Source organism: Pan paniscus, chromosome 14 (genome assembly GCF_029289425.2).
Source record: "Pan paniscus chromosome 14, NHGRI_mPanPan1-v2.0_pri, whole genome shotgun sequence".
NCBI classification, from domain to species: domain Eukaryota; kingdom Metazoa; phylum Chordata; class Mammalia; order Primates; family Hominidae; genus Pan; species Pan paniscus.
Window position 1 is genome coordinate 20,065,954 of NC_073263.2, and position 26,467 is coordinate 20,092,420.

General features: G+C 40.8%; 1 protein-coding gene across 4 annotated transcripts in view; it reads right to left on the bottom strand.

Annotated features, from left to right (window-relative positions):
* CRYL1 (crystallin lambda 1) overlaps nt 1-26,467 on the bottom strand; it is a 122,401-nt gene that overhangs the window by 33,095 nt on the left and 62,839 nt on the right. For 2 of the 4 annotated variants that reach the window (XM_003833015.5, XM_063595901.1), the window contains one exon: nt 2,684-2,845. The exons of the other annotated variants lie outside the window; for them this stretch is intronic. In XM_003833015.5, the coding sequence (XP_003833063.3) occupies nt 2,684-2,845 (162 nt within the window). The remainder of the gene's footprint in view (nt 1-2,683; nt 2,846-26,467) is intronic. 4 annotated transcript variants of the gene reach the window in all.

The following is a 26,467-nucleotide window of genomic DNA, read 5'->3' on the forward strand; positions in this document are numbered from 1 at the left end:
CTGGGGGTGCTTCTCGGAAACTGTGGTTCCTCAGAGATTACAAATGGGTCTTGATTCTGTAGGGACTGCCTGTCCAGTCCCCTAGAGGTCCCGTGGGGTGAGCAAGAGGTGGGGCCAGGTGTGGTGCCTTTGTCTTGTAATTCCATCACTTTGGGGAGGCTGAGACAGGAGGCTTGCTTGAGGCCAGAAGTTCAAGGCTGCAGTGAGCTTTGATGGCACCACTGCTCTCCAGCCTGGGTGAAAGAGCCACAGAGAAAGAATAAAAAAAGAGAGAGAGAGAGAGGTGGGCAGCTGGAACATAGAGGAAAGAAAGGGAAAGGTCCAAAGATGGCTAACTTGGGTTATTTGATTTGCTTTAATTAACATCGGTTTTGTTTAAAAATAATTTGTAACAATAAGGAAGATTAATTTTTTTTTTTTTGAGATGGAGTCTCGCTCTGTCGCCCAGGCTGGAGTGCAGTGGCGCGATCTCGGCTCACTGCAAGCTCCGCCTCCTGGGTTCACACCATTCTCCTGCCTCAGCCTCCTGAGTAGCTGGGACTACAGGCGACCGCCACCTCACCTGGCTAATTTTTTGTATTTTTAGTAGAGACGGGGTTTCACCGTGTTAGCCAGGATGGTTTCGATCTCCTGACCTCCTAATCCACCCACCTCGGCCTCCCAAAGGGGAAGATTAATTTTTAAAATAGGGTCTGGACTTTATGCTGTTTCATTAAATAAGTGAGCAATAGTGGGATGGAACAAGAGTAGGAAGTGGGGAGAGAAGTGTCATTATTCAACAGTTACCAACTCCTGCTGGTCAAGGGACTGGGCTGGGTGTGAGGGAGAAGAAAGTGACTCAGGTGTCCTCTCACCCATCTGGCAATTTAAAATTAAAGAGATGCAGTAAACGTCTCGTCAAATAACTCAGGAGGTATTTTCTGAGCAACTTTATTTAGATTAGTTTTGTTTTAAACTAACTTAGAAGCAAGAACATGGGTTAGAAATTAGGAGGCTGACAGCTTCCACTGAAACAATCAAGGAGCAACCTAGAAAGTGCTGAGGTCTCCAGGAGCCCTGTCCACGGACATGTATATGTCACCAAAGCAAAGGCACAGCAGGCTTCTCGGGACTTGCTTTCAATTAGGGTCCCTCGTAATGCTAATCTCACTCGTAATTGAGTGGTAACCAAATGTGACTGGTTCTCTTCTATTCTTATGCATCTCAGCCTCCTTATTTTCTAACCATTCCTCATTCTTTCCATCGTATGTCCCAGGACCATGCAGCTATGTAAATGGTGGTCCAAGCTGCTGCTCTTCTTAGCACATAAAACCTGGTGGGCATCTACAGATCCGGTAGGAGTCTGTTACCTCCACATTCTAAATGGCTCTTGCTCAGAAAGAGGAATTGCCCTGCTCTCGATCCTAGGCCCTGCTCACTCATGCTTGGACTACTGCCCGAGTCCTGTGACATCATTGCTCCCCTCTCTGACCCGTCTTCATCCCAGGAAGGACCTTCATGTTACCCTCCCCAAGCAGCGCTTCCACAACCTCACACTGCTGCTCTGGACCCAAGCTGTCTGTCCCAGCTCTTCAGAGTAACCCTCACGATTCTCCAGACCCAACTGTTACTAAGCCTTCCAGTGTTCTCCCATGGCTCCAAGGCATGTGTGCTCATGCCACCAGGCTGGCCTCCCACAATTCTGCACACCGAGCGTGTTCTTGGCCCAGGGTCTTTGCTTATGCTCTTCCCCAGCCTCAGACCCTCTCTTCCCTTCATCAGCCCAACCAGGTCCTAGCCAGGCTGGGCCCTCTGTGTTGCTTCTCCCTGATCCGAACCTCTGACAACCTGGTGATGCCAAGGGTGTGGTCACTATTTTGTACTATTATATTTATCATAGCTTGAGCTAAGTCACCTTTCCCGTTCTAACAGGCAGTCCTGGTTCTCCAAGGTCACACTGAGCTCGCAGCTGGGGCTCAAACGTCGTTCACTGAATCTCCTCTCTCACTCCCCTTTCCTCACTTCAATACATTAACCGCTAAAAGATTCCTTGAGTGCTTGCACGCCAATCTGAAACTCATTGTCCCAGGCACCTCATAATGTACTCCTGGCAAATAAGCTTGCATAGTTAATTACAATGAGTGAGTGGAAGGGAAACCACAAGGGGAAAAAAGTCCTTGAAGTCAGACCTACAGTCAGAATCTCAGGAGCAGGACCCAGAATCTGCATTGTAACAAAACCAATCCTACTCTGAATTGTGTTGAGTAAACTACACAGTGCAAGTGACGTATCTATACAATCCTACCCAATGTATACGTTTTTGATGTAGCACTTTTATATTGATGGTAGAATTATTTATTAGTCGGCCTCCTCAGCTACACAGTTACTTGGGGGCGAAAGCCTCAAAGCAGTCCTCACTCTATTCTGTTGCACATTAGGTACACAGATAAAAATCCAAGGAATTTTGGATAAAATTCTTTTTTAAAATACTAGTATTGTGCAACTCTGAATACAATAAGAACCACCGAACTGCAAAATTTGAATTGGCAAATTGTGTAAGTGAATTATATCTCAATAAAGCCGTTTAAAAGACTAATGGATTACTCACAAGTTATTGACCCCCCTCCCCCGCAAAAAAAAAAAAGAAAAAAAAAACACAGAATGAGATGAGATACAATCAATCCTCTGGATTTAAAATACTCACAGGATGAGCCACGATGCATTGCTTCACGTGGACCAAGCCAGCAAACAACTTGGAAGGCATGAGACAAGAAGTGGAACTGCTTAAGATCACTCGATCATCAATGATGGAATCTAGCTGAGCAAAAATCTTCTTCTTCAGTTCTAGATCTTCTGGAACACATTCCTGAAAAGGACACGTTTAAATGACTATTCATGACCACTCGACTCAGGCCCCAAGCAAAGCATTTCATGTTTGTTTCATTCCTCAAATGAACCACTTTGAAAATGATGAGGTTCAAGACATGTTATCCCAAAATATGGCAACTTGGCATCTGAGAAAACAGCGGAAACAGGGAGGTCCCTCTGCCCTTCTGCTCTCTCCTCCCCTAAAGCAAGCCATAAAAGAATTTTCTGCCCTTCCCATGAAGCAGGGCATAAGACCCTCATTCCAGAGGTGCCCTCCCTACACCCAGAGAAAAACAATCTCCTTGTCTCTGAAGACACAGGGAAGAATCTGAACAAACAGGCCTTGCCAACTTCCTTCTAGTTTCATGCCAGCTAGATCGTACCCCTTTGTCCTGTCATACCTCTGAAAGACTGTCCATTCTTTATCAAACCTAAGCATAAAAATACAGAGGTTTCCCTGTGTCTTGGGGTCTACACTTTCTTATGAAGGCTGCTGTGTCATGTAAAACTTACAATAAATACATCTGTATGTTTCTCTCTTGTTCATCTGTCTTTTGTTATAGGGCCCTCAGCCATGAAACTTTCCGTAGGTGAAGAAAAGATTTTACTTGTTCTCCCTTACAAAAACCACCAGCAAGATTTAAGGATGAGAAAAGGCTGCTGGAAAATATGATAAATCTTGATAACTCTGGAAAGTTGGAAAGCGGGTGAGGAATATATGGGAGTTTCTTGTACTTTCTAATTTTGAATAGCCTGGAAATTCTCATAATAAAAAGTCTGCCAACGATATGGGGGTGGATTCTACAAACAAAACACACAACAGCACCCCAGGCAAACTGTTAAAAACATCGGTAGCTATCATCAACATTTATTTTCCCTATCTGCTTTGACCGTCAGATCAACAGATCTTCAAGGAAAAATCTCATCCTTGTGAAATGAACAAACACGTTACATCCATAATTCCCAAAAGGCTTCTTGAGAATCCATTTCTAATTGGAGGTCCTTTTGAAAAAGATCTCCATTTCCAAAAATCCAAAACTACATTAATCGGGGTAGGGGAGTGGGATAAAGATGCAAATTTGGATTAAATGCTGCAGATAACGACCGCTCTGAAATTCTAATTACAAAGCTAGAGTGAGAGTGAGATGACACCTTCAAACATCCAGCGCTGGTCCACAGGCGAGGTGTTCCCTGCCACATGAGGATGAAAAGGACACCGCCCTGCTGTGTGGATGGAAGCAGACCAGGTGGAAGATGCAAGAGCTGCTCTGACCCTTTGGAAATACTACAGCTGTCCTTCCCCTCCTGACATCTGCACCTCTGGGATCACACCAGGGGTCACTCCTAACCAAGGTCTCTGCTCACCTAGGGGCAACAGGTGCTGCAGGGGAGGAGGTAGGGCCTCCCAACGTTCCCCAGTGACTTCAGGAGAATGACTCTCAGTGTGGTGCAATAACCACCCCATTAGAATCAACGGCGTGGCTTGTTAAAAATGCAAATTATTGGGCTTCCATCCCGGACCTGCTGAATCAGAGTCTCTGGGGGTGGGTTCCAGGCATCTGCAGTTCTAACAAGCATCCCTGATGATTCCTGTTCCCACTAAAGTTTGGGAACCACTATTCTGAGGTGTGTGTCCAAAGCGGGGGTCCTTAATGCTCTCAGTGCAGTGTGCCACCAAATGCATCCTCAAGGGTTTCCTCTCCATCCCAGCTACTCAGGGATAAACGAGGTGCCCTGACGGGAAATGGGAAGTATATTAGCACTGCAGCCATCTCATGGTCTCTAACCACCTGACCAATTTCACTAAAATGTTAAATTTACACATCATATTAGGTCATGAATACAGTATAAACACGAGCAGATAACAAGAAATGTGCAAATGTGAAAGTCAATGCTGAAGTACTGCTAGAAATTATATCAGAATCACCCTTCAAAAATAAATGTTTTCAAGTTTAATTGAATAATACTAATAGTTAATAATATCTAATATATTGAAATCAGCTGTGTAAATAGTGTGACATGAATTTTGCATCTATATCATCTACAAGATTTTTAAAGTTTCATTCTAAGGGTAGGGAGTCCATTTTGGATTTGTTTATGCTTTTTAAAAATATAATCAAACCATGTGAATCTTTTTAAAGAAACAAAAGTTCGCATGAGCACCACATCTCAAAGACAGAAAAAAAAAATCAGTCATTTAAGAACTGTAAAGCCCATTGTGTTAACTCCCCTTATCAAAAGGGGAAAAAGAGCTACAGTAGCTGGCTCATTGTATTGAGTCATTTCTGGATCAGTTAAGCCTGCAAGTTGGGTTAAGTTTAAATGGAGCCTTGTAGCAAAGCCAGAGACGAAGAATGATGCAGATCCTGTGTAAGCTAATAAAAGAGTCTCCATGAATAGCCTTATTGTAATCCTGTCATGCAGATTCTCCCTTGAAATTCTATGCCTTTCTTCAGATCATTTGATTATCAAAGAGGCAAGAAAACCTGAACCAGAGGAAACTCAAATCTGTTACAATTATGTAAGAGTTTTTAATGGCACATTTGCTTGAAGTTTTGTTGCTGTAGTTGTTGCTGTTTTTAAGAGTGACCCAATTGTGTTGGATGTGCTGGGCTGGGGTTATAAGGATGCTGTCCATGTCACAACTGAGTTTATTTCCTTGCTATTATTCATTCAGATACCCCTGGTCTGAAAAAGGGAGTCTGACAAATTTATCAGCACCTTCCTCACTTGCAGTTGCTTACAAAGCTCAGAGAAGCTGCAGTCATTCTCTTTGCCCTAAAGGGACTGGGAGGACAGGCAGGGAAGAATGTCAGTGAGACAGCTGAGAAGGCACCTGCACTCCCTCTCCAAACCAGAGAGATGCAACCCATGTACTCTCAACTCTGTCTTTCGGGGGCCCTTTCTAGAGACAGGCACCAAATGTGAATCACTAGCAAAAATTCTACCACTACTAAAGGTAATCAGCTTGACTTTGCTTAATTAAAGGTTGACAGCATCTTTCAAAGCACTGACTTTTGTTTGTTTGGGTTTTGTTTGTTTTGAGGCAGGGGAGGGAGACACAACTCATGACAAATAATATTCTCATGCACAACCACCATCGGCATGCCCAGATTTTGACAAATAAAACTCTGGGGAGAGGTAAAGCACAATACAACTTCCTAGTTCTCACAACTGTTCTGTCAGAAGGATCACCCTCTTCCTTAGGCTGATCACTGGCTCAGGCAGTATCAGCAGCTGACAGGTGAGGCAGAGTTTAGACACTGGGGTTTCCCTGCCTTTCCTGAAGGGAAGAAACGACATGATGCTATTCCAGGCATTACTTTTAGTGCCTGGAATACTTTTAAAAAACTTGTATTTTTAAAGTAAATCATTTATAAACTTCAGTGTTTTATGGTTAGTAAAAGTTACCTGTGTGGTTAATTCAACTCATTAGGGCCCTGATGTGGAAAACTGGCACAGCCCCAGCAAGTCTGCTAACTGGACCATTCCCAGGGGAAGGGTGTGCTGGGTAAGTACTCACTTCTGAAGTTTATACACTTGCTTATGCAACATACATTTTCCAAAACATACATTTTCATGGTGAAAAAAAAAATTCTGTCGTTTGTTATTGTTGTTTTTAAATCCATCCAGGCATTTTATTATTTTTATTTTTTGTTTTTATTTTTTGAGATGGAGTCTCACTCTGTTGCCCAGGCTGGAGTACAATGGCATGATCTCGGCTCACTGCAACTTCCATCTCCTAGGTCAAGCGAGTCTCCTGCCTCAGCCTTCCAAGTAGCTGGGACTACAGGCCTGCACCACCACACCGGCTAATTTTTGTATTTTTAGTAGAGACAGGGCTTCATCATGTTGGCCAAGCTAGTCTCGAACTCCTGACCTCAGGTGATCTGCCCACCTCAGCCTCCCAAAGTGCTGGGATTACAGGTGTAAGCCACCACACCCGGCCAACCCAGGCATTTTAAATAGGCATCCTGTTGCTAGAAAGTCTGTATTGGCTAGTGCAAAATATCTGGAAGCAGCTTTCAACGTGCTTTACAGAAAGAAAAAACAAATTAGAAGACTTCAATACTTAGAGTACTTTACATGCAAAGAAGATCTATTAGATAATTTTAAGAGGAAAAGACATGGTAAGAAAGGAAATATGAATTAGAATCCTACTGCAATCATAGCAAAAGGAAATCCACTCTCAGGCTGAAGATGGAGGCGTTCTACATTATAAACTCTGTTAGCACTAGTTACATCTCTGGCTTTAATCTGCCTAATTAACACCCCAGTTTCTCTTCACCATTTCTCCCAGGAGTACAATCTTTAAAATCTGTCAGATTAATAGACTGCTGTGACAACACTTTTTAAGAGGTGGACACCATAATTATTTATATTTTTTAAAAAAGAATCTTTTTGCTCTAGAATAAATAATGTGTTAAGTAAAAGGGGAAAGAGCACATCTATTTTCAACATTACAGGCAACTAACTGCACTATGCTGTAACCAGGAGCTTGTTTTTTTCCTTAAAAATCAAAATAAAGGGTTTAATTTTTAATTAAATAAAAGCATATTACCAATCCTAAACAGTTCTGCCATAATTGAAAAGAAATTATACCCAATCAAGAGAGATCTTTCCAAAGTAAAAATCAGTGTAGACTGAGTTTAAGAATGTGACTTCCTGGGGCTTAGGTGTTCCAGTTACAAGGATTATTGTTGTTTGCTTTAAAGAGCAGTCCTTTCTCCAGGTGACCGCAGAGAACCCAGAGGTGGCCACCGTGGCACAGGCATCGGTTGCTGTCCTGATTATGTGTCTGTCCCATCCTCATTCCAATGATGTTTTTGTACCGTTTGTGAAATCATTTCTTTAGAATTGTGTTAAAATGCTTGACATGAAAAAATAATACAACTGAAAATATTCCATTTAATCCTGCAATTATATAGTTTTACTGCATTTCTAGTATTTCTCATAAAGAACAAGTGAGAGTTTTGAATACAAATGTTTTTGGGGATGCAGTCTTGCTCTATCACCAAGGCTGGAGTGCAGTGGTGCGATCTCGGCTCACTGCAACCTCCGCCTCTCGGGTTCAAGCGATTCTCCTGACTTAGCCTCCAGAGTAGCTGGGATTACAGGTGCGCAGCACCACGCTCAGCTAATTTTTTGTATTTTTAGTAGAGACGGGGTTTCAGCATGTTGGCCAGGCTGGTCTTGAACTCCTGACCTCAAGTGATCCGCCCGCCTCAGCTTCCTAAAGTGCCAGAATTACAGAAGTGAGCCTGCAACAAATCCTTTTTTATTTTTAACAAAGTGCTGGGAATAGCACGAAACATAAAATTGGAGACTCTTTAAGTAAAGAGTGAGTTTTAAAGAAGAAAAATGGAAAATAAAAAAGTTTATGTGAAGGACATCAGTAACTCACAGTAGCATTTTCATTTTTGAAAATTCAGGTTTATTTCCAAGATCCAGGTAGTGGGGAACCCAGAGATATGAGGCTTACACTTGGCACCACTTTTACCGATGAGGTAACTGTTTATTTCAAAAGCACAGACAAAATGGCTAAAATGACAAGCAGAGTTTTTAACATACTCAGAGTGCTAGGGGAAATGTTGGCATTCAGGGCCTGGTAACTGCCCCAGGCTTCCAGTTGGAACCCTCGAGGGCTATATCCCTTGAGCATCCCTTATACCAGGAATAATAGTAACAACAGACCAGTCTTCACAAGGACTGAAACTTGGTCTCAATTTATCTCAATCCACAATTAAGTTAGGGAGATATGCTCCCAGCCTACCTGCCTTCTAGTGAAGCTTCTCTGGAGCATGATAATATCAACCAGAGCCCTAGTTTTTCATAAGCAATATCTCATACTCAAACAAATAGACAATATTAGGGAAGACCTGAATGAAAACCAAGAGAGAAAACAGACTTTAGAAATAGACCCATAGGGCATTCAGATAATGGTGGTATCAGACATAAATTGTGAAATAACTATAATCAAGATGTTTAAGAAACTAAAAGGATATTAAACAATTTCAGCATAAAGTAAAACTATGACAAAAATCAAATGGAAAGTCAACAACTAAATAATAAAAATTAGCTGGCTTATCATGAGAGAATCAAGGAATTTCCTGGCATGGTTGTTGGGTTTAACAATGGACAGATGTGTGGATATTATTAACCAGCCCAGTTGGTTCTGTCTTCAAGCTGGCTTCCTACAGATCTTTACCTAGCCAAGAATACTGCTTAAGTTAATGCAATGGTGAGACACACATAACTATACACTAAGCTGCTTTAAAGCTAAGCACAGTATACAAGATTAGAATGGGCACTACTTTACTTCTTTTAAAACCCAAAATAGTTTTCAGTAGATTTTTTTAAATTATCTATTTTTTATTTATTTATTTTGTAACAGAGTCCTGCCCTGTCACCCAGGCTGGAGTGCAGTGGCACAATCTTGGCTCACAGCAACCTCCATCTCCCAGGTTCAAATGATTCTCCTGCCTCAACTTCCCGAGTAGCTAGGATTATAGGCCTGTGCCACCATGCCTGGCTAATTTTTGTATTTTTAGTAGAGACAGGTTTTTGCCATGTTGGCCAGGCTGGTCTCAAACTCCTGACCTCAGGTGATCTACCTGCCTTGGTCTCCCAAAGTGCTGGGATTACAGGCATGAGCCACTGCACCTGGCTAAAAATTATGTAGTGGACTAGTTTGAATGACATACATAGCTGGGTAAAAAAAGGAAAAGGCCCCCACTGATTGGTACTCTGACTGTCCTTGCATGCTTTTGAATGAAGAGGGATTATTCTTTGTTGAGGGATTGAGCCTTCCCCATTGAGCAGAATGGGAGAACTAGCCAGACCAGAGAATCAGCTGATGACCAATAGGGTGACAAAAGCTGCTGTCAGCTCATTCTCACACCTAGGCTCTCCATTCTTAAAATAGGACTTATCTCCCTTTTAATTTAAGACCTGTGACTCACCTCTAGAAGTTTTTTTTGTTTTTTAAATCAAGAAGGACTGCAATTTTGTTAACTCGAGGCTCTAATTATGCCTGTTGGTAGAGTATATGTTTTCATTAATGACTTACCAAGATGATTTTTGCATTGACTAGAGCCTTTAATTTGGGGATAGTGCTTCAGAGACACTTCAAAATCTTCACTGTGGCTACTAAGAACTGAAAAAGAAAAGAGCCCTTCATTTGTGGTGAAACCATTTTATAATCTAGTTGGAATTTTTTGTTAGCAATTATTTAAGTTTATACATATGCCAGAAAGATTTAACCAGCAGCTGAAATGTTCTAGTCCATGCTGCAACAGCTTTTGGAGCTGCAAACAGATTAACAGAATTACTTCTGGCACAGGGCAGCTGACAGGCAATCCTACCAGTAGATGATGAGGCTCACTGATTTCCCAGTCCACTTAGGACTACTATCATAAATTTCTTAAAGTTCAAATGTCCACAGGAAAAATCTAAGGGAAATAATCAGGACCAACAGAGTTTCTTTGTGACATCTGATCTATTCAATATATGACACAAATACAGTTTAATTCACTGAAGTGACTGGAGACAATAGCACACAAACTCCCATTATTGAAAACTCATAGTATTTGGGGAAAGAGAACAGAAGTAAAAACCTTTATCCCTGGGGGAGAGGCAGGAAAAGATGCTGCTCCCCCTCGCCCCTACCCCAGGGAGAGCCAGGAGCACTGAGTAGGTCCGACCCCCAAGTTGCAGGGACACAGTGCCTCCTACTACTAAATCAGAGCCCTTCCACCACTCCCCCTCCCTAGGCTGACAAGTATTAAGTAAAAAGTAACAGAATAGTACTTCTGGGAGAGAGACAGAATGAGAACATGGAAAGAGATCCTCTATGAGGGAAGTGCAAAGGGAAAACTGAAAGCTAAAGGTGGAGCAAGTATTAAGGAGGAAAAAAAACCCCACAAAACCCTCTGGCCAACCAGTCCTCATCTTAAATACAAGGCATTACTAGAGGAACTTGAAACCTTTAATGCACTAAGGATAACCATAACAACTGCAAACCTTATACCTTGCTCAATTCCCAACTAAATTAACTCAAATGCCCACAACGAAAGCAGAGCAGAAGAAAATGCTTGCTAATTCACAGACATAAAAACTGTTTGCCTCAGTATCTACTCTCCTATTCAGGTATCTGACTTTCAAAAACAAAAAATCATGAGGTATACAAAAAAGCAGGAGAAAAACAACACACACCCGAGAAAGTGATCTTTCAAAAGATCTATATGACTCCGATATTGGAAAAGTCTGACAGTAAATTTAAAATAGCTATGATTAATATCTAATGAAAACTCTAGACAACATGCAACATCGTATGGGTAATTTCAGCAGAGAATCAAAGAGAATGCTAAAACTGAAAAACAAAGTAACAGAGATGAAGAATGTCTTTGACTGGTTCATCAGTAGACTCAACACAGCTGAGGAAAGAATCTTTGAACGTAAAGGCTAGTCAACGGAAATCAGACAAAATGAAAAACAAAGAGCAAGGAGACTGAGAATAATAAACAGAGCATCCAAGACTTCCAGTGAAAGTATCAAATAATCTAACATGTGTGTAATTGGGACCTCAGAAGTAAAAGAAACAGGGAATAGGACAGAAGAAAAATTAAAAGAAATGATAGCTAAGAATATGCCAAAACTAATGAGAGTAACCAAATTCCATATCCAAGAAGGTCAGAGAACACAAAGCAGAATATACACCTCTCCCTTCCAAAAAGTTTCCAGGTACCTAGGTATACCATATTCAAATTGCTGAAAACAGAAGACAAAGAGAAATATTGAAAGCAGTAAGAGGAAAAAGTCACATTATGTACATAAAAACAAAGGTAAGGTTTAATACAGACCTTTTGTTAGAGTTAATGCAAGATAGAAGACAATGCAATGACATTTTTTAAGTGCTGAAAGAAAAAAAAAGTATCAACTTAGAATTCCATACCCAGCAAAAATGTCTTTCAAAAATGGAGCAGAAATTAAAACTATTCTGAGAGAAACAACTTACAGAATTCATTTTCAGCAGACCTAATCAATCTACAATAATTTTTAAAAGAAAGTCTTCAGGTAGAAGAAAACGTGATATCAGACAGAAAATTGGATCTACACAAAGAAATAAAGAATACTCTGGGTGTGGTGGCTCACGCCTATAATCCTACCACTTTGGGAGGCCGAGGCAGGCAGATCACCTGAGGTCAGGGGTTCGAGACCAGCCTGGCCAACATGGTGAAACCCTGTCTCTATGAAAAATACAAAACTTAGCCAGGCATAGTGGCACATTCCTGTAATCCCAGCTACTCAGGAGGCTGAGGCAGGAGAATCACTTGAACCCAGGAGGTGGAGGTTGCAGTGAGCCAAGATTGAGCCACTGCACTCCAGCTTGGGTGACAGAGTGAGACTCACACTAGAAATGAAATAATTGAAGGTAAAATAAATGTTTTCCTGTTTTCAATTGCTCTAAAACATACCAAAATACTCAAAGCAAAAATAGCAGCAATGCATTGTAAATGCACATGTAAAAGTAAATGGACAACAATGGCACAAAGAATGTGAAGCAGTCTAATATTAGAAGGTGGCCTCTGATTAAAGATGTATGCTTTAAATCCTATGGTTATTACTAAAGTTTTTAAAAAGACGTATAAATAATGAATCAATAGTGAAGATAAAATAGAACCATAAAAATGTTCCATTAACACAAAAGCAGAAAAAAGAAACAAAGAGCAGATGGAACAAATAGAAAACAGCTGCTACATTTTTAGCCACCTGTATGAATAATCACATTACATGTAAATGATTTAAACATATCAAATAGAAGACAGATTGGAAGTTCTAGCCAGAACAATCCAGGAAGAAAAAAAAAAGGCATCCAAATAGGAAAAGAAGTAATCGAATTTATTCACTGATGATATTCTTCTATACCTAGAAAACCCTAAAGACTCCATCAAAAGGCTCCTGAAACTGATAAATGACTTCAATAAAGTTTCAAGATACAAAATCAATGTACAAAAATCAGCAGCATTTTTATACACCAATAATATTCAAGCTGAGAGCCAAATTAAGGACACAATCCCATTTACAATAGCCACCAAAAACCTAAAATATCTAGGAATACTTCTAACCAAGGAGGTGAAAGATCTCTATAAGGAGAACTAAAAAACACTGCCACAAGAAATCACAGATAACACAAAAAAATGAAAAAGTATTCCATGCTTATGGATTGGAAGAATTAATATTGTTAACATGGCCATACTGCCCAAAACATCTACAGATTCAATGCTATCCCTATCAAACTATCAACATCATTTTTTACAGCACTCGAAAAAACTATTCTAAAATTCATATGGAACCGAGCCTGAATAACCAAAGCAATCCTAAGCAAAAAGAACAAAGCTGAAGGCATCATATTATCCGACTTCAAATTATACTATAAGGCTACAGTAACCAAACAGCATGATATTGATACAAAAACAGACGCATAGACCAACTAAACAGAATAAAGAACCCAGACATAAAGCTTCATCCCTACAATGATTGGATCATCAACAAAGTCAACAAAAATAAGCAGTGAAGAAAGGACTCCTTATTCAATAAATGGTGCTGGGATAGCTGACTAGCCATATGCAGAAGAATGGAACTAAACACCTACCTTTCACCATATACAAAAATTAACTCAAGATAGACTAAAGATTTAAATGTAAGACATAAAACTATGAGAATCCTAGAAAAAAAACTAGGAAACACCATTCTAAACATTAGCCTTTGGAAAGAATTTATGACTAAGTCAGGAAACAACAGGTGCTGGAGAGGATGTGGGGAAATAGGAACACTTTTACACTGTTGGTGGGACTGTAAACTAGTTCAACCATTGTGGAAGACAGTGTGGCAATTCCTCAAGGATCTAGAACTAGAAATACCATTTGACCCAGCCATCCCATTACTGGATATATACCCAAAGGACTATAAATCATGCTGCTATCAAGACACATGCACACATATGTTTATTGTGGCATCATTCACAATAGCAAAGACTTGGAACCAACACAAATGTCCATCAAGGATAGACTGGATTAAGAAAATGTGGCACATATACACCATGGAATACTATGCAGCCATAAAAAAGGATGAGTTTATGTCCTTTGTAGGGACATGGATGAAGCTGGAAACCATCATTCTCAGCAAACTATCGCAAGGACAGAAAACCAAACACTGCATGTTATCACTCATAGATGAGAACTGAACAATGAGAACACTTGGACACAGGGTGGGGAACATCACACACCGGGCCTGTTGTGGGGTGCGGGGAGGAGGGAGGGATAGCATTAGGAGATATACCTAACGTAAATGACGAGTTAATGGGTGCAGCACACCAACATGGCACATGTATACATATGTAACAAACCTGCACGTTGTGCACATGTATCCTAGAACTTAAAGTATAATTTAAAAATAATAATAATAATAATTTAAAAAAGGAATTTATGACTAAGTCCTCAAAAGCAATGGCAACAGAAACAAAAACTGACAAGTGGGACCTAATTAAACTAAAGAGCTTCTGCATAGTAAAAGAAACTATCAACAGCGTAAAAAGACAACCTACTGATTGGGAGAAAATATTCACAAATTATTCATTCAACAAAGTTCTAATATTCAGAATCTATAAGGAACTTAAACAATTGAACAAGCAACAAACAAAAAAAAGACATGAAAAATGAGCAAAAGACGTGAACAGATACTTCTCAAAAGACATAACAAACAGCCAACAAACATGAAAAAATGCTCACATCACTAATGATCAGAGAAATGCAAATCAAAACCATAATGAGATACCATCTCACACCAGTCAAAGTGGCTATTACTAAAGTTGAAAAACAACAGATGCTGGCAAGGCTGCAGAGAAAAGGGAATGCTCATACACTGTTGGTAGGAAAGTAAATCAGTTCAGCCACTGTGGAAAGCAGTCTGGAGATTTCTCAAAGAACTTAAAACAGATCTACCATTTGACCCAGCAATCCCGTTACTGGGTATCCAAAAGAAAACAAATTGTTCTACCAGAAAGACACATGTACTTGCACGTCCATCACAGTATTATTCATAATTGCAAAGACATGGAATCAACTTAGGTACCCATCAACACTGGACTGGATAAAGAAAATGTGGTACATATAGCCCATGGAGGACTATGCAGCTGTTGAAAAAAAAGAAGAAAATCACATCATTTACAGAAACATGGCTGCAACTGGAGGCCACTATCCCAAGAGAATTAACACAGGAACAGAAAACCAAATACCACATGTCCTCACTTATAAATGGGAGCTAAACACTGGGTACTCATGGACATAAAGATGGCAACCACAGATACCAGGGACTACTAGAAGAGGGAGGGAGAGGGAGAGAGTTGAAAAAGTATTAGCTACTATGCTTACTACCTGGGTGACAGGATTAAACAAAAAGTAAAAAAGAGGCAGACCATCAGACCGAATTAAAAAAAAAAAAAAGCAAAACCCAACCCAACTCTAAGCTATCTAGAAAAAAAAAATCTACTTTAAATGTATGGACTTAGATAGGTCAAAAGTAAAAGAATGGAAAAATATTCCTTGCAAACACTAACTAAAGAAACCTATTGTTGCTATATTAATATCTGAAAAAGTAGACCTAAGAAACAAGAAATGTTATCAGAGAAAAAGAAGGGCATTACAATACACTAAACGGGTCAATTTTCCAAGAAGATACAACAACTCTATGTGTTTATGCACCTAACAACAGAGCTACAAAATACATGAAGTTGTTGGGGTTGCAGAAGATCAATAAGCAGAGTACAGAGGATTTTTAGGGCTGTGAAAATACTGTGTATGATACTATATTGATGGATACATGTCAATATACATTTGTCAAAACCTATAGGATGCATAATACCAAAAGTGAACTCTAATATAAACTATGGACTTTGGGTGATTAATATGTGTCAATGTAGGTTCATCAACTGTAATAAATGTGCCATTCTGGTGGGAGTTGCTGATAATGGGGGAGGCTATACATGCGTAGGGGCAGAGGCTTTATGGGAAATCTCTGTCCCTTCCTCTTAATTTTCCTGTGGAACTAAAGCTGCTCTAAAAAAGCATTATATTGGATTTAACATATTTTGGGTATTAAATACTAATTTCTAAAATGTTTAAATTTAGATGAATTTTAAAATTAGTTTTTTCTAATTTCATAATGTAAAAACAGAATTGAAAGGAGAAATAAACAAATCCAAGATTACTGCTGGAGACCTCAATAACTTTCTTTCTCAGAACAAGATTTAAAAATCAATAAGATTATAGCAGAGCTGAATAACATTATCAACCAACTTGATCTACTTGACATTCAGAGACCTCTCCACCCGAGAGTAGAATGCCTGACTTTTCCAAGTTCACATGTAATATTTACCAAGATAGATTATAGTCTGGCCATGAAACAAAGCTTAAAAGAATAGAAATCAAACAAAGTATGTTCTCTGGCCATAATTGAATTGAAGTGGAAATCTATGAGAAAAGAATATCTAGGAAATCCCCAAATATGTGGAAATTAACCAAGACACTTCCAAATAATCTACAGTCAAGGTGAAACTCTCATGGGAAATTAGAATATTTTGAAATATTTTGAATATTTTGAAATATTCTAATATTTTTGAATATTTTGAAATATTTTGAATATTTTGAAATACTCTAATATATTTGAATATTTTGAAAATGAAAACAATATATTAAATCATTGGATTCAACTAAAGCAATGCTGAGAGGAAAATGTATAGCATTATATGTTTACATTAATAAAGAAGAATATCTCAAATCGTTAATCCAGCCCTCCTATCTTCAGAAACTGAAAAAAAGCAAATTAAATACAAAGAAAGGAAGAAGAAAACAATAAAAGTAAAAGCAGAAATCAATGAAATTGAAAACAGAAAAACAACAGAAACAAATCAATGAAATCAAATCTGGTTTCTTAGGGAAAAAACAGTAACACTGACAAACTTCAAGGCAGACTGACCAATAAAAAGAGAGAAGACACAAATTGCCAATATGAGGAACGAAAGAGGGGACATCACTGCCAGTCCTATAGTCATTAAAAGAATAATAAAGCAATATTATGAATAATTATTTATGCCAACAAATCCTACAACTTAGAACAAATGGACTGATTACTTGAAAGACACAAACTGCCAAAACTCACTTAAGAAATAATAGAAAACCTCATTAGTCTATTTCTAGGAAAGTAATTAAATTTGTAGTTCAAATTTAATTTGGGCCTGGAGAAAACTCCAGGCCCAGGCCCAGGGTTTGCCACATTCAGCCAAACATTTAAAGAACTACTGCCAATCTTTACAATCTCTTTCAGAAAATAAAGAAGAAACATTTCCCAACTCATTCTATGAAGGCAGAATCACCGTAATATCAAAATATTAGACAAAGACATTACATGGGGAAAAAAAAACTATTCAAAACACATATGCAAAAAAAATCTCAACAAAAAAGGATAGTGCGTTATGACCAACTGGAGTTTATCCCAGGAATGCAAGACTGGTTCAACTTTTTAAAATCAATCAATGTCATTCATGATATAAACAGATTTAAGAAGAACAATTATGTGATCATCCCAATACATGTAAAAAAAAAAATCAGTTCACAAAATTCAACCTCCATTCGTGTTTTTTTTTTTGTTTTTTGTTTTTTTTGAGATGGAGTCTTGCTCTTGTCGCCCAGGCTGGAGTGCAGTGGTGCGATCTCGGCTCACTGCAAGCTCCGCCTCCGAGGTTCACGCCATTCTCCTGCCTCAGCCTCTTGAGTAGCTGGGACTACAGGCGCCCGCCACCAAGCCCAGCTAATTTTTTTCGTATTTTTAGTAGAGACGGGGTTTCACCGTGTTCGCCAGGATGGCCTCCATCTCCTGACCTCATGATCCACCTGCCTCGGCCTCCCAAAGTGCTGGGATTACAGGCGTGAGCCACCGCACCCGACCCATTCATGATATTTTTTAAAACTCTCAGCAATCTAGGAATAGATGGGAATCCCTTTAACATGATGAAAGGTAGCTATTATTCCTATGCTAACATCACACTTAATGGTGAAAAATTTAAGGCTTTCCTCCTTAACATTGGGAATAAGGCAAGCTGTCTTGCTCTGTCGCCCAGGCTGGACAGATTCTATTCCGGAATAGAATTTTATTCCACATCATATTGATGTCCTAGCCAGTGCAATAAGGCAAGAGAAAGATATAAAAAGCATATAGATTGAAAATGAAACTGTCTCTATTCACATAAGACATAAATGCCTACATAGAAAATCCCAAAGAATCTATGAAGAAGTCCAAGGACTAGTGAGCTCAGCAAGATTGCAGGATACAGGTCAATATAAAAAAATTGTATTTCTACACAGTAGCAATTAATAATGGAAATTCAAAAAAAATGTTAAATACCATTCACAATAGCACACATACACAAGAATTACTTAGGCATAAATCTAAAAAAATGCCTTAAATATGCAGGAAACTATGAAATGCTGATGAAATAAGTCAAAGGAGGCCTACGTAAAGTGGAGAGCTACACCATAATCATGAACTGGAAAACTCAAGCTACATCATAATCATGAATTGGAAAACTCAAGCTATACCATAATCATGAATTGGAAAACTCAAGCTATACCATAATCATGAATTGGAAAACTCAAGCTACATCATAATCATGAATTGGAAAACTCAAGCTATACCATAATCATGAATTGGAAAACTCAAGCTACATCATAATCATGAATTGGAAAACTCAAGCTACACCATAATCATGAATTGGAAAACTCAAGCTATACCATAATCATGAATTGGAAAACTCAAGCTATACCATAATCATGAATTGGAAAACTCAAGCTATACCATAATCATGAATTGGAAAACTCAAGCTATACCATAATCATGAATTGGAAGACCCAATACTGTTAACACGTCAGTTCTCCTGAACTTGATGTACTGATTCACTGAAATCCCAATAGAAATCCCGGAAGTTTATTTTGTAGATATCAACAAACTGATTCTAAGATATGGAAGGCAAAGGAGTCAGAATAGCCAAAACCATTTTGCAAAAGAAATTGGATGACATAGTATCTAATTTCAAGGCTTAATATAAAGCTACAGTAATTAAGAGAAAGTAATATTGGCACATACTGTTACATTGACACATGGATCAATATTATATAAAGAGAGCCCAGAGATAGATCCATACAAATCTAAGCAGCTGATTTCTTAGAAAGGTACAAAGATAAGTCAATGGGGAAAAGATAGGGTTCAACAAATGGTGCTGGACAACTGGGTTTTCACATGCAAAGAAATGTAACTTAGTATATACCTTATATTTTCTATGAAATTAATTCAGGTGGATCATAGCCATACATGTACAATTTTAAACTATAAATGTTCTAAAATAAAACAGAAAATCTGTGAGGCCTTGGGTTAGGCAAAAAATGTTAAGAAATAATACAATGACCGGATGCAGTGGCTCACACCTGTAATCCCAGAACTTTGAGAGGCCGAGGCGGGCGTATCACCTGAAGTCAGGAGTTTGAGACAAGCCTGGGCAACACGACAAAACCCTGTCTCTACTAGAAGTACAAAAATTAGCTGGGGTGGTGGCACAAGCCTGTAATCCCAGCTACTCAGGAGGCTGAGGCACCAGAATCTCACTTGAACCTGGGAGGTGGAGGCTGCAGTGAGCCAAGATTCCACCACTGCACTCCATCCTGGGTGACAGAGTGAGACCCCGTCTCAAAACAAAAAAAAAAGAAAAGAAAAGAAAAGAAGAGAGGCTGAGGCAGGAGAATTGCTTGAGCCCAGGAGTTCCAGGCTGCAGTGAGCTATGATCTGTACTCAGGCCTGGGCAAGACCATGATTCTTAAAACACACACACACACACACACACACACACACACACACACACACACACCCCAGAATGCCCTTCTTAGCAACCCCAGCTCTTCCTTCTCTTCTTAGCCAGCTATGCTCCTGTTACACGACCTGCCCACCCCTCACTCTTCATGGCCCTTCTGCACCCTCCTGGGTGACCCAGCACAGGGAAACTCTGGGAGAGAGTGGATATGGAGGAAGAAACTCTGAGCAGCAGAGGGAAGTCAGATGAAAAAGGACCAGCACCAGTCATCAGTACTTTGCCTCTCAGCTGCACACCCACGCTTCTTTGCCCTGCTTTGTGACAGTAGGAGTCTGGTGGGATGAAGGGGCTTCCCTTCCTCTCTTCCTGGGCTCTTCCAGTGCAGACTGCCAGAAGGATATGAGTGCACTGGCAGCCCAGCTCAAGGATTCCAGCTTCCAGTCCCAGCTTGAGAGTCCCAGCTTACCCACCTCAGCCCAGCCTCTGTGGACCAGCTCTGGCCCAGGGCAGCCAAGAGAACAGGAAGGCATCCTCCATCCACTGGACCACAGCGTCGGCCCTGGGCTGTGACCCCTCCAAGTCCCATCTTTCCTTGGTATTCTCTCTCAGCCTTAGGGTGTTCTTTAGTGTTCTGTTTAGAACACTAAAGTTAGAAGTTAATCCCTTATTACCAGTTAATAATTTTTCATATTAAATTTGCCCTGTTCCAATTAATGGTGTGGTTTCTGTCTCCTGGCATGACCTCCACCAATACAGGAAACAGGTGTACTCACCAAACTCACTGGCTAAAAATAATCCTGGCCACACCCTAATAATTAATGAGACTTCAAGATTATCCTGAATGTTCATTCTAAACCTTTAAGAATAAATAACTGATGTGGAAATGAGGTCAGATGAAATACAGTACTCATTCGATTCCAGAAAAAAATTACGTAAAACATATCACCAAGCCTATGGTACTTCATCAGAAGTGTTTACTTTTATCTCAGAAAAACAATACGACAATAGCAAGGCTTCGGTGTCATAAGACAAATCTGGATCTACCACTTACTAAACATATAAACTTGGTCATTCAGCTCCCTAATCCATGAAATGGGAACAACACACCAGCCTCAAAGGACCAAAAGCTGTGGCCCACTTTGCTGGGCTTGTTCTGCACCAGGCCCTGCTCCAAGTGCTGACATGGGCTCGTTTAACTTTCACTCACTCACAAGATGATTGTGGCCACCGTTATTATCTTCCTTTCACAGAGGGTGAAACGGAAGCACAGAGAAGTCATCTGTGCAGGCTATCCAAGTACTCAGTGGGGGAAGGAAAAGGTGACCCCGGCAGAGCCTCGAAAGCCAGGTTTTAAACGTTAGGGAAAGTGATTCAATCAGTTCTAAAGGTCTTTGCACAGAGTTATCAAAAAAATTGGGTCTATTCATTTACCAGCCAACCACAGGAAGAAAGCCACACCACCGAATAGGTCAAGGGTTAGATAATACTGTATGTCATCTATTCTAATTTGCACATTTTTTCTCAATGTTTCTGAAATTGGAAGATGTCTTACAATCAGTAGCATCTTAGATAAGATATAATATAGCACAATCACAGAAAATTCATTCAATGTGTTCCCAGACGTTTAAAAATAAATGTGCTAACAAAACTACAATAGACTTCTCTGGGCAAATTTTTGATCAAAGGTACAAACCTAAGTAACAGGAGTGGTTATTTCCCTTTAAGCAATAACCAAAAAGGCAGGTCCCACCCCAAGAAGAATTAAAACAGGACCTTGACTAATTCCTTTCTGGAGCCGTGGACCCTTGAAATCTTAACGTCTAGACCAGCATCCAACAGAAATATACTGTGAGCCATACATGCAATTCTAAATTTTCTAGTGGCCGCATTAAAAAAGTAAAAAGAAAATGCTAACCTTAATTTTAATAATATTTTATTTAACTCATAAACTCAAATATCATTTCAACATGTAATCAATATTAAAAACTATTGAGATATTTTATACGCTTTTTAAAAATAGTAAGTCTTTAAAACTCAGTGGGAATTTTACACCTGACAACACATCTCAGCTTTGACCAGTCACATATCAAGTGCTCAAAAGCCATGTGGACACCAAATAGCGCCGTTCTGGACCCAGATTTCTGCAGCAGCCTTATGCCTTGTGCAAATCTGGTGCCAAGGCAGTCAGCTACATCCATCTGACCAGCAGTTACAACAAAGCAGAGTAGAATCTCTCAAAAGCTACATATTAAAAATTTCATTCAATTGTGCCCTTTTAAAAAAACATTTTAAAATACAGACATTGGGAATACTTATACACTGCTGGTGGTAATGTAAATTAATTCAGCCACCACGCCTGTAATCCCAGCACTTTGGGAGGCCGAGGCGGGCGGATCACAAGGTCAGGAGATCAAGACCATCCTGGCTAACACAGTGAAACCTCGTCTCTACTAAAAAATACAAAAAATTAGCTGGGCGTGGTGGTGGGTGCCTGTAGTCCCGGCTACTCGGGAGGCTGAGGCAGGAGAATGGCGTGAACCCGGGAGGCGGAGCTTGCAGTGAGCCAAGTTCACACCGCTGTACTCCAGCCTGGGCGACAGAGCGAGACTCCATCTCAAAAAAAAAAAAAAAAATTAATTCAGCCACTGTGAAAGCAGTCTGGAGATTTCTCGAAGTACTTAAAAGAGAATATTACCATTAGACCCAGCAATCCCATTACTGGGTATATACCCAAAGGAATATAAATCATTCTACTATAAAGACACATGCACAGGTTACATTTACCACAGCACTATTCAAAATAGCAAAGACATGGAACCAACCTAGACGCCCAGCCATGGTAGACTAGATAGAGAAAATGTGGTACATATACACCATGGAATACTATGCAGCCATAAAAAAGAATGAGATTATGTCCTTTATAGCAATAATGGATGGAGCTGGAGGCCATAATCCTAATTGAATTAACGCAGGAACAGAAAACTAAATACCAGATGTTCTCACTTATAAGTGGAATCTAAACATTGAGTACACATAGACACAAAGAGGGGAACAACAGACATTGGGGCCTATTTAGGGTGGAGGGTGGGAGGAGGGTGAGGACTGAAAACCTATCAGATATTATGCGATTACCGGGTGACAAAACTATCTGTACACCAAACCCCCATGACATGCAATTTACTGATGCAACAAACCTGCATATGTACCCCTTGAACCTAAAATAAAAGTTGAAAGGAAAAAGAAAGAATAAAAATACAGACACTGTAACAAAATCAAACACAGGAAAATTATCTGAAGTAGAAAGTGAGGGTCTGTCTGCTTTCCTCCTGCCAATTCAACCTTCACTGTTAAACACTTAGATCTTTTTTTCCAGTTTATACAAACACATATACAAATGATTTGGAATTTTTTTCTTTAAACAAAAATGGTTTCTATTTTATATCTTGTTCAGCAATTTGCCCCTCACCCTTAATATCTCAAAAACACCTTTAGCAGCTGCATGCACCCCCATGGATGGATGTGCCAATACTTAACCATTTCTTTATCTGCAGGCCTTTAGGTTGTTTCCTATTTTTTGTTATGACCAACAATACTGTGATTTAATCCTTGCACCACATTACATATATATGTATATGTGTGTGTGTATATACATAGATATAGATATAAATGCTGCCTCCATATATAGAAAGAGTCAGCATTTTTGAACCACAGATTACTACAGCATGGAAAGCGATAGTTTATTTTTCAATTACTAATTGCCAAATTATTCTCTTAAAGTTGGTACCAATTTACACTTGCAGGACAATGTAGAATATCCACTTCACCACAGCCTCAACACTGGGTGTTGGCTCTTTAATCTTTGCCTATGTCAGAGGCAAAAATAATAGGCAGCTGCTTTTTTTTTTTTTTTTTTTTTTTTTGAGACGGAGTCTTGCTGTGTCGCCCAGGCCGGACTGCAGTGGCGCTATCTCGGCTCACTGCAAGCTCCGCCTCCCGGGTTCACGCCGTTCTCCTGCCTCAGCCTCCCAAGTAGCCGGGACTACAGGGGCCCACCACTACGCCCGGCTAATTTTTTGTATTTTTAGTAGAGATGGGGTTTCACTGTGTTAGCCAGAATGGTCTCCATCTCCTGACCTCGTGATCTGCCCGTCTCCACCTGCCAAAGTGCTGGGATTACAGACGTGAGCCACCGCGCCCGGCCGGCAGCTGCTGTTTTCTAAGAGTTAAGTAATTTGCTAATTTATTGAAGAGTGACATACATACAGAAGAATGTATACAGTAAGTGCACAGCTGGGTGGGTTTTCACACAAAGGGCACGTGTAGGCAGCAGAGACCCTTCCCAGCGGCGCCCTCCCCTGGGCCTCACGGTGGGGATCCTCCCTCCCCACCACCACTAGGGTAGCCGCTGTCTCCACTTCCACAGCCAGCTGTTGTTTTATTTTTTATTTCTCTAAATGCTACTGAGGTTTATCATCTTTTCACATGCACACTGACTCTCTGGTTTTCCTCTTCCTGAATTGCTGGTTCCTATATTTTGCCCATTTTTCTACTGGGGCATTTGTCTTTTTCTTATTGAGCTATATTTTTTAATATGATGCAGACACTGCAAACATTTTTCTTGGTCTGCTGCTTATCTTCTAATTTTGTAAATAGCACCTCCTGCCCCACAGAGGTTCAATGTTTACAAAACCAGCATTTGTTCATGGTTTTTATATCTCACTTTGTGAGGCCCTCCTACTTCCATGTTTTGGGACCTATGCTATCTTCTAGAACATTTTAGTATTTCTTAGATGTTTACTTATTTAATCCATCTGTGTTTACTTTTTTCATGTCTACTTTTTATGTAGTATGAAGTAAAATTTATTAATCTTTATTAAAAAGACCTGGCAGCTCTGGATACCAATCTTTCTTTAGGCAAGAGGCTCCAGAGCTGGGGTGAAGGCTGGCACCACAAAGCAAGCAGCCATGGTCTCACCTCCAGCAGCTCAGAACCAAGTGGAGAAACGGCCAGATACACAAAGCCACAACACAGCATGACTCACCCCATCTCAGGATCATGGAAACAACTTGGGGGTGGGAGAAAACCTGATTGATTCTGGTGGGAGTGGGGCAGGAATCATTCACCAAGGCCTCCCAGAAAGAAACACTCTTGAGACTGGGTGTCTAAGGTGAACAGAATGTCTCCTGAGAGAGGAAAGCAGTACCCAGAACTGCAGAGGTGCCAAGCCATCTTCCCAAGCACAGGAGTGCTTTTGGGCCTCCAGGGGCTCAGCATTGTGGGAGGAGAGGGTGGGAGGAGGACAACCTTGTGGGAGGGATGGGGTGGGAGGAGGAGGTGGGAGGGCAGCCTGGGGGAGGAGGAGGTGGGAGGACTGCCTGGTGGGAGGAGGGGTCAGGAGGACAGTCTGGAGAGAAGAGAGGGTGGGAGGACGGCCTGGTGGGAGGGATGGGGTGGGAGGAGGAGGTGGGAGGGCAGCCTGGGGGAGGAGGAGGCGGGAGGACTGCCTGGTGGGAGGAGGGGTCAGGAGGACGGTCTGGAGAGAAGAGAGGGTGGGAGGACGGCCTGGTGGGAGGGATGGGGTGGGAGGACAGCCTGATGGGAGGGATGGGGTGGGAGGACGGCCTGGTGAGGGGATGGGGTGGGAGGATGGCCTGGTGGGAGGGATGGAGTGGGAGGAGGGCCTTGTGGAAGGGATAAGGTGGCAGGACGACCTAGTGGGAGGAGGGGGCAGGAGGAGGGCCTGGTGGGAGAAGGAGGCAGGAGGATGGCCTGGTGGGAGGCCCTGGGGGCGCCCAGGGGATGGCGGTACAGATGGCTGTTAGGACACCATTTCAACACTCATACAATAAAAGCAATAACCAAATCTGTTGCCTGAAAACAGAAACAAAATAAACTATGACAGGTTTGAGCGTTACCCTAAAGGAAGCTCTGGAATCCAGCCAGGCCTCTTAGGAAGAGAACGGTATTTTAATTGACTTGCCAGTGTGAATATTTTCTTGGCAGCCCCCATTATCTAGGATGCCATTACATACCAACACAAGCCATTTAGCAGCCTGCGTTTAAAATAATAACTAAGTAGTTGTTTCACTCTTGGCCATATTTCCAAGGAGAGATCACAAGTTTCATCCATTTGACTTTGTTTAGGCCTGTGGCTACTGCCTAAATCTAAAGCTCTCATCGGAAGGGCAGTTTACCTGGAGCCTTAAGTTTGGCACTTCAGCTTCGGGGGAGGGGCTGCTGAGTTTGTTGTCTCCTAAAGCAGCAGGCATACGATGCAGGTTTTCCAATACCTGCAGGAACGGTACCATCCCACTGCCTTAATGATTAGCCAAACGTGCCTAAATTGTACTTAAATGTGAAAAAGCACAGGCAAAACTGTTGGCATAAGAAACTCTAAAAGTCAACCATTATCATTACTAATATCTCCCAGCAATCCAAACAGTACCTGGTACGCAGCAAGCACTTTATATGCCTTTTCATTTAACTCTCAGAGTAAGCTATACTTACCTTATCCACATTTTGTAAATGGAAAAATCTATTTTACAAGCTCGTGTAACTAAGAAGGAACGGCAGCAGAACCTGAAGCTGGGTCTGCCCACCTCCTGAGCCTCAGTGTGGACGCCTGCTGGCCTGCTCCCACCCGTGCAGCCAGCCCAGAGGAGACCTGCGTGTCGCACCTACCAGGCAACCTGCACCAAAGGCCT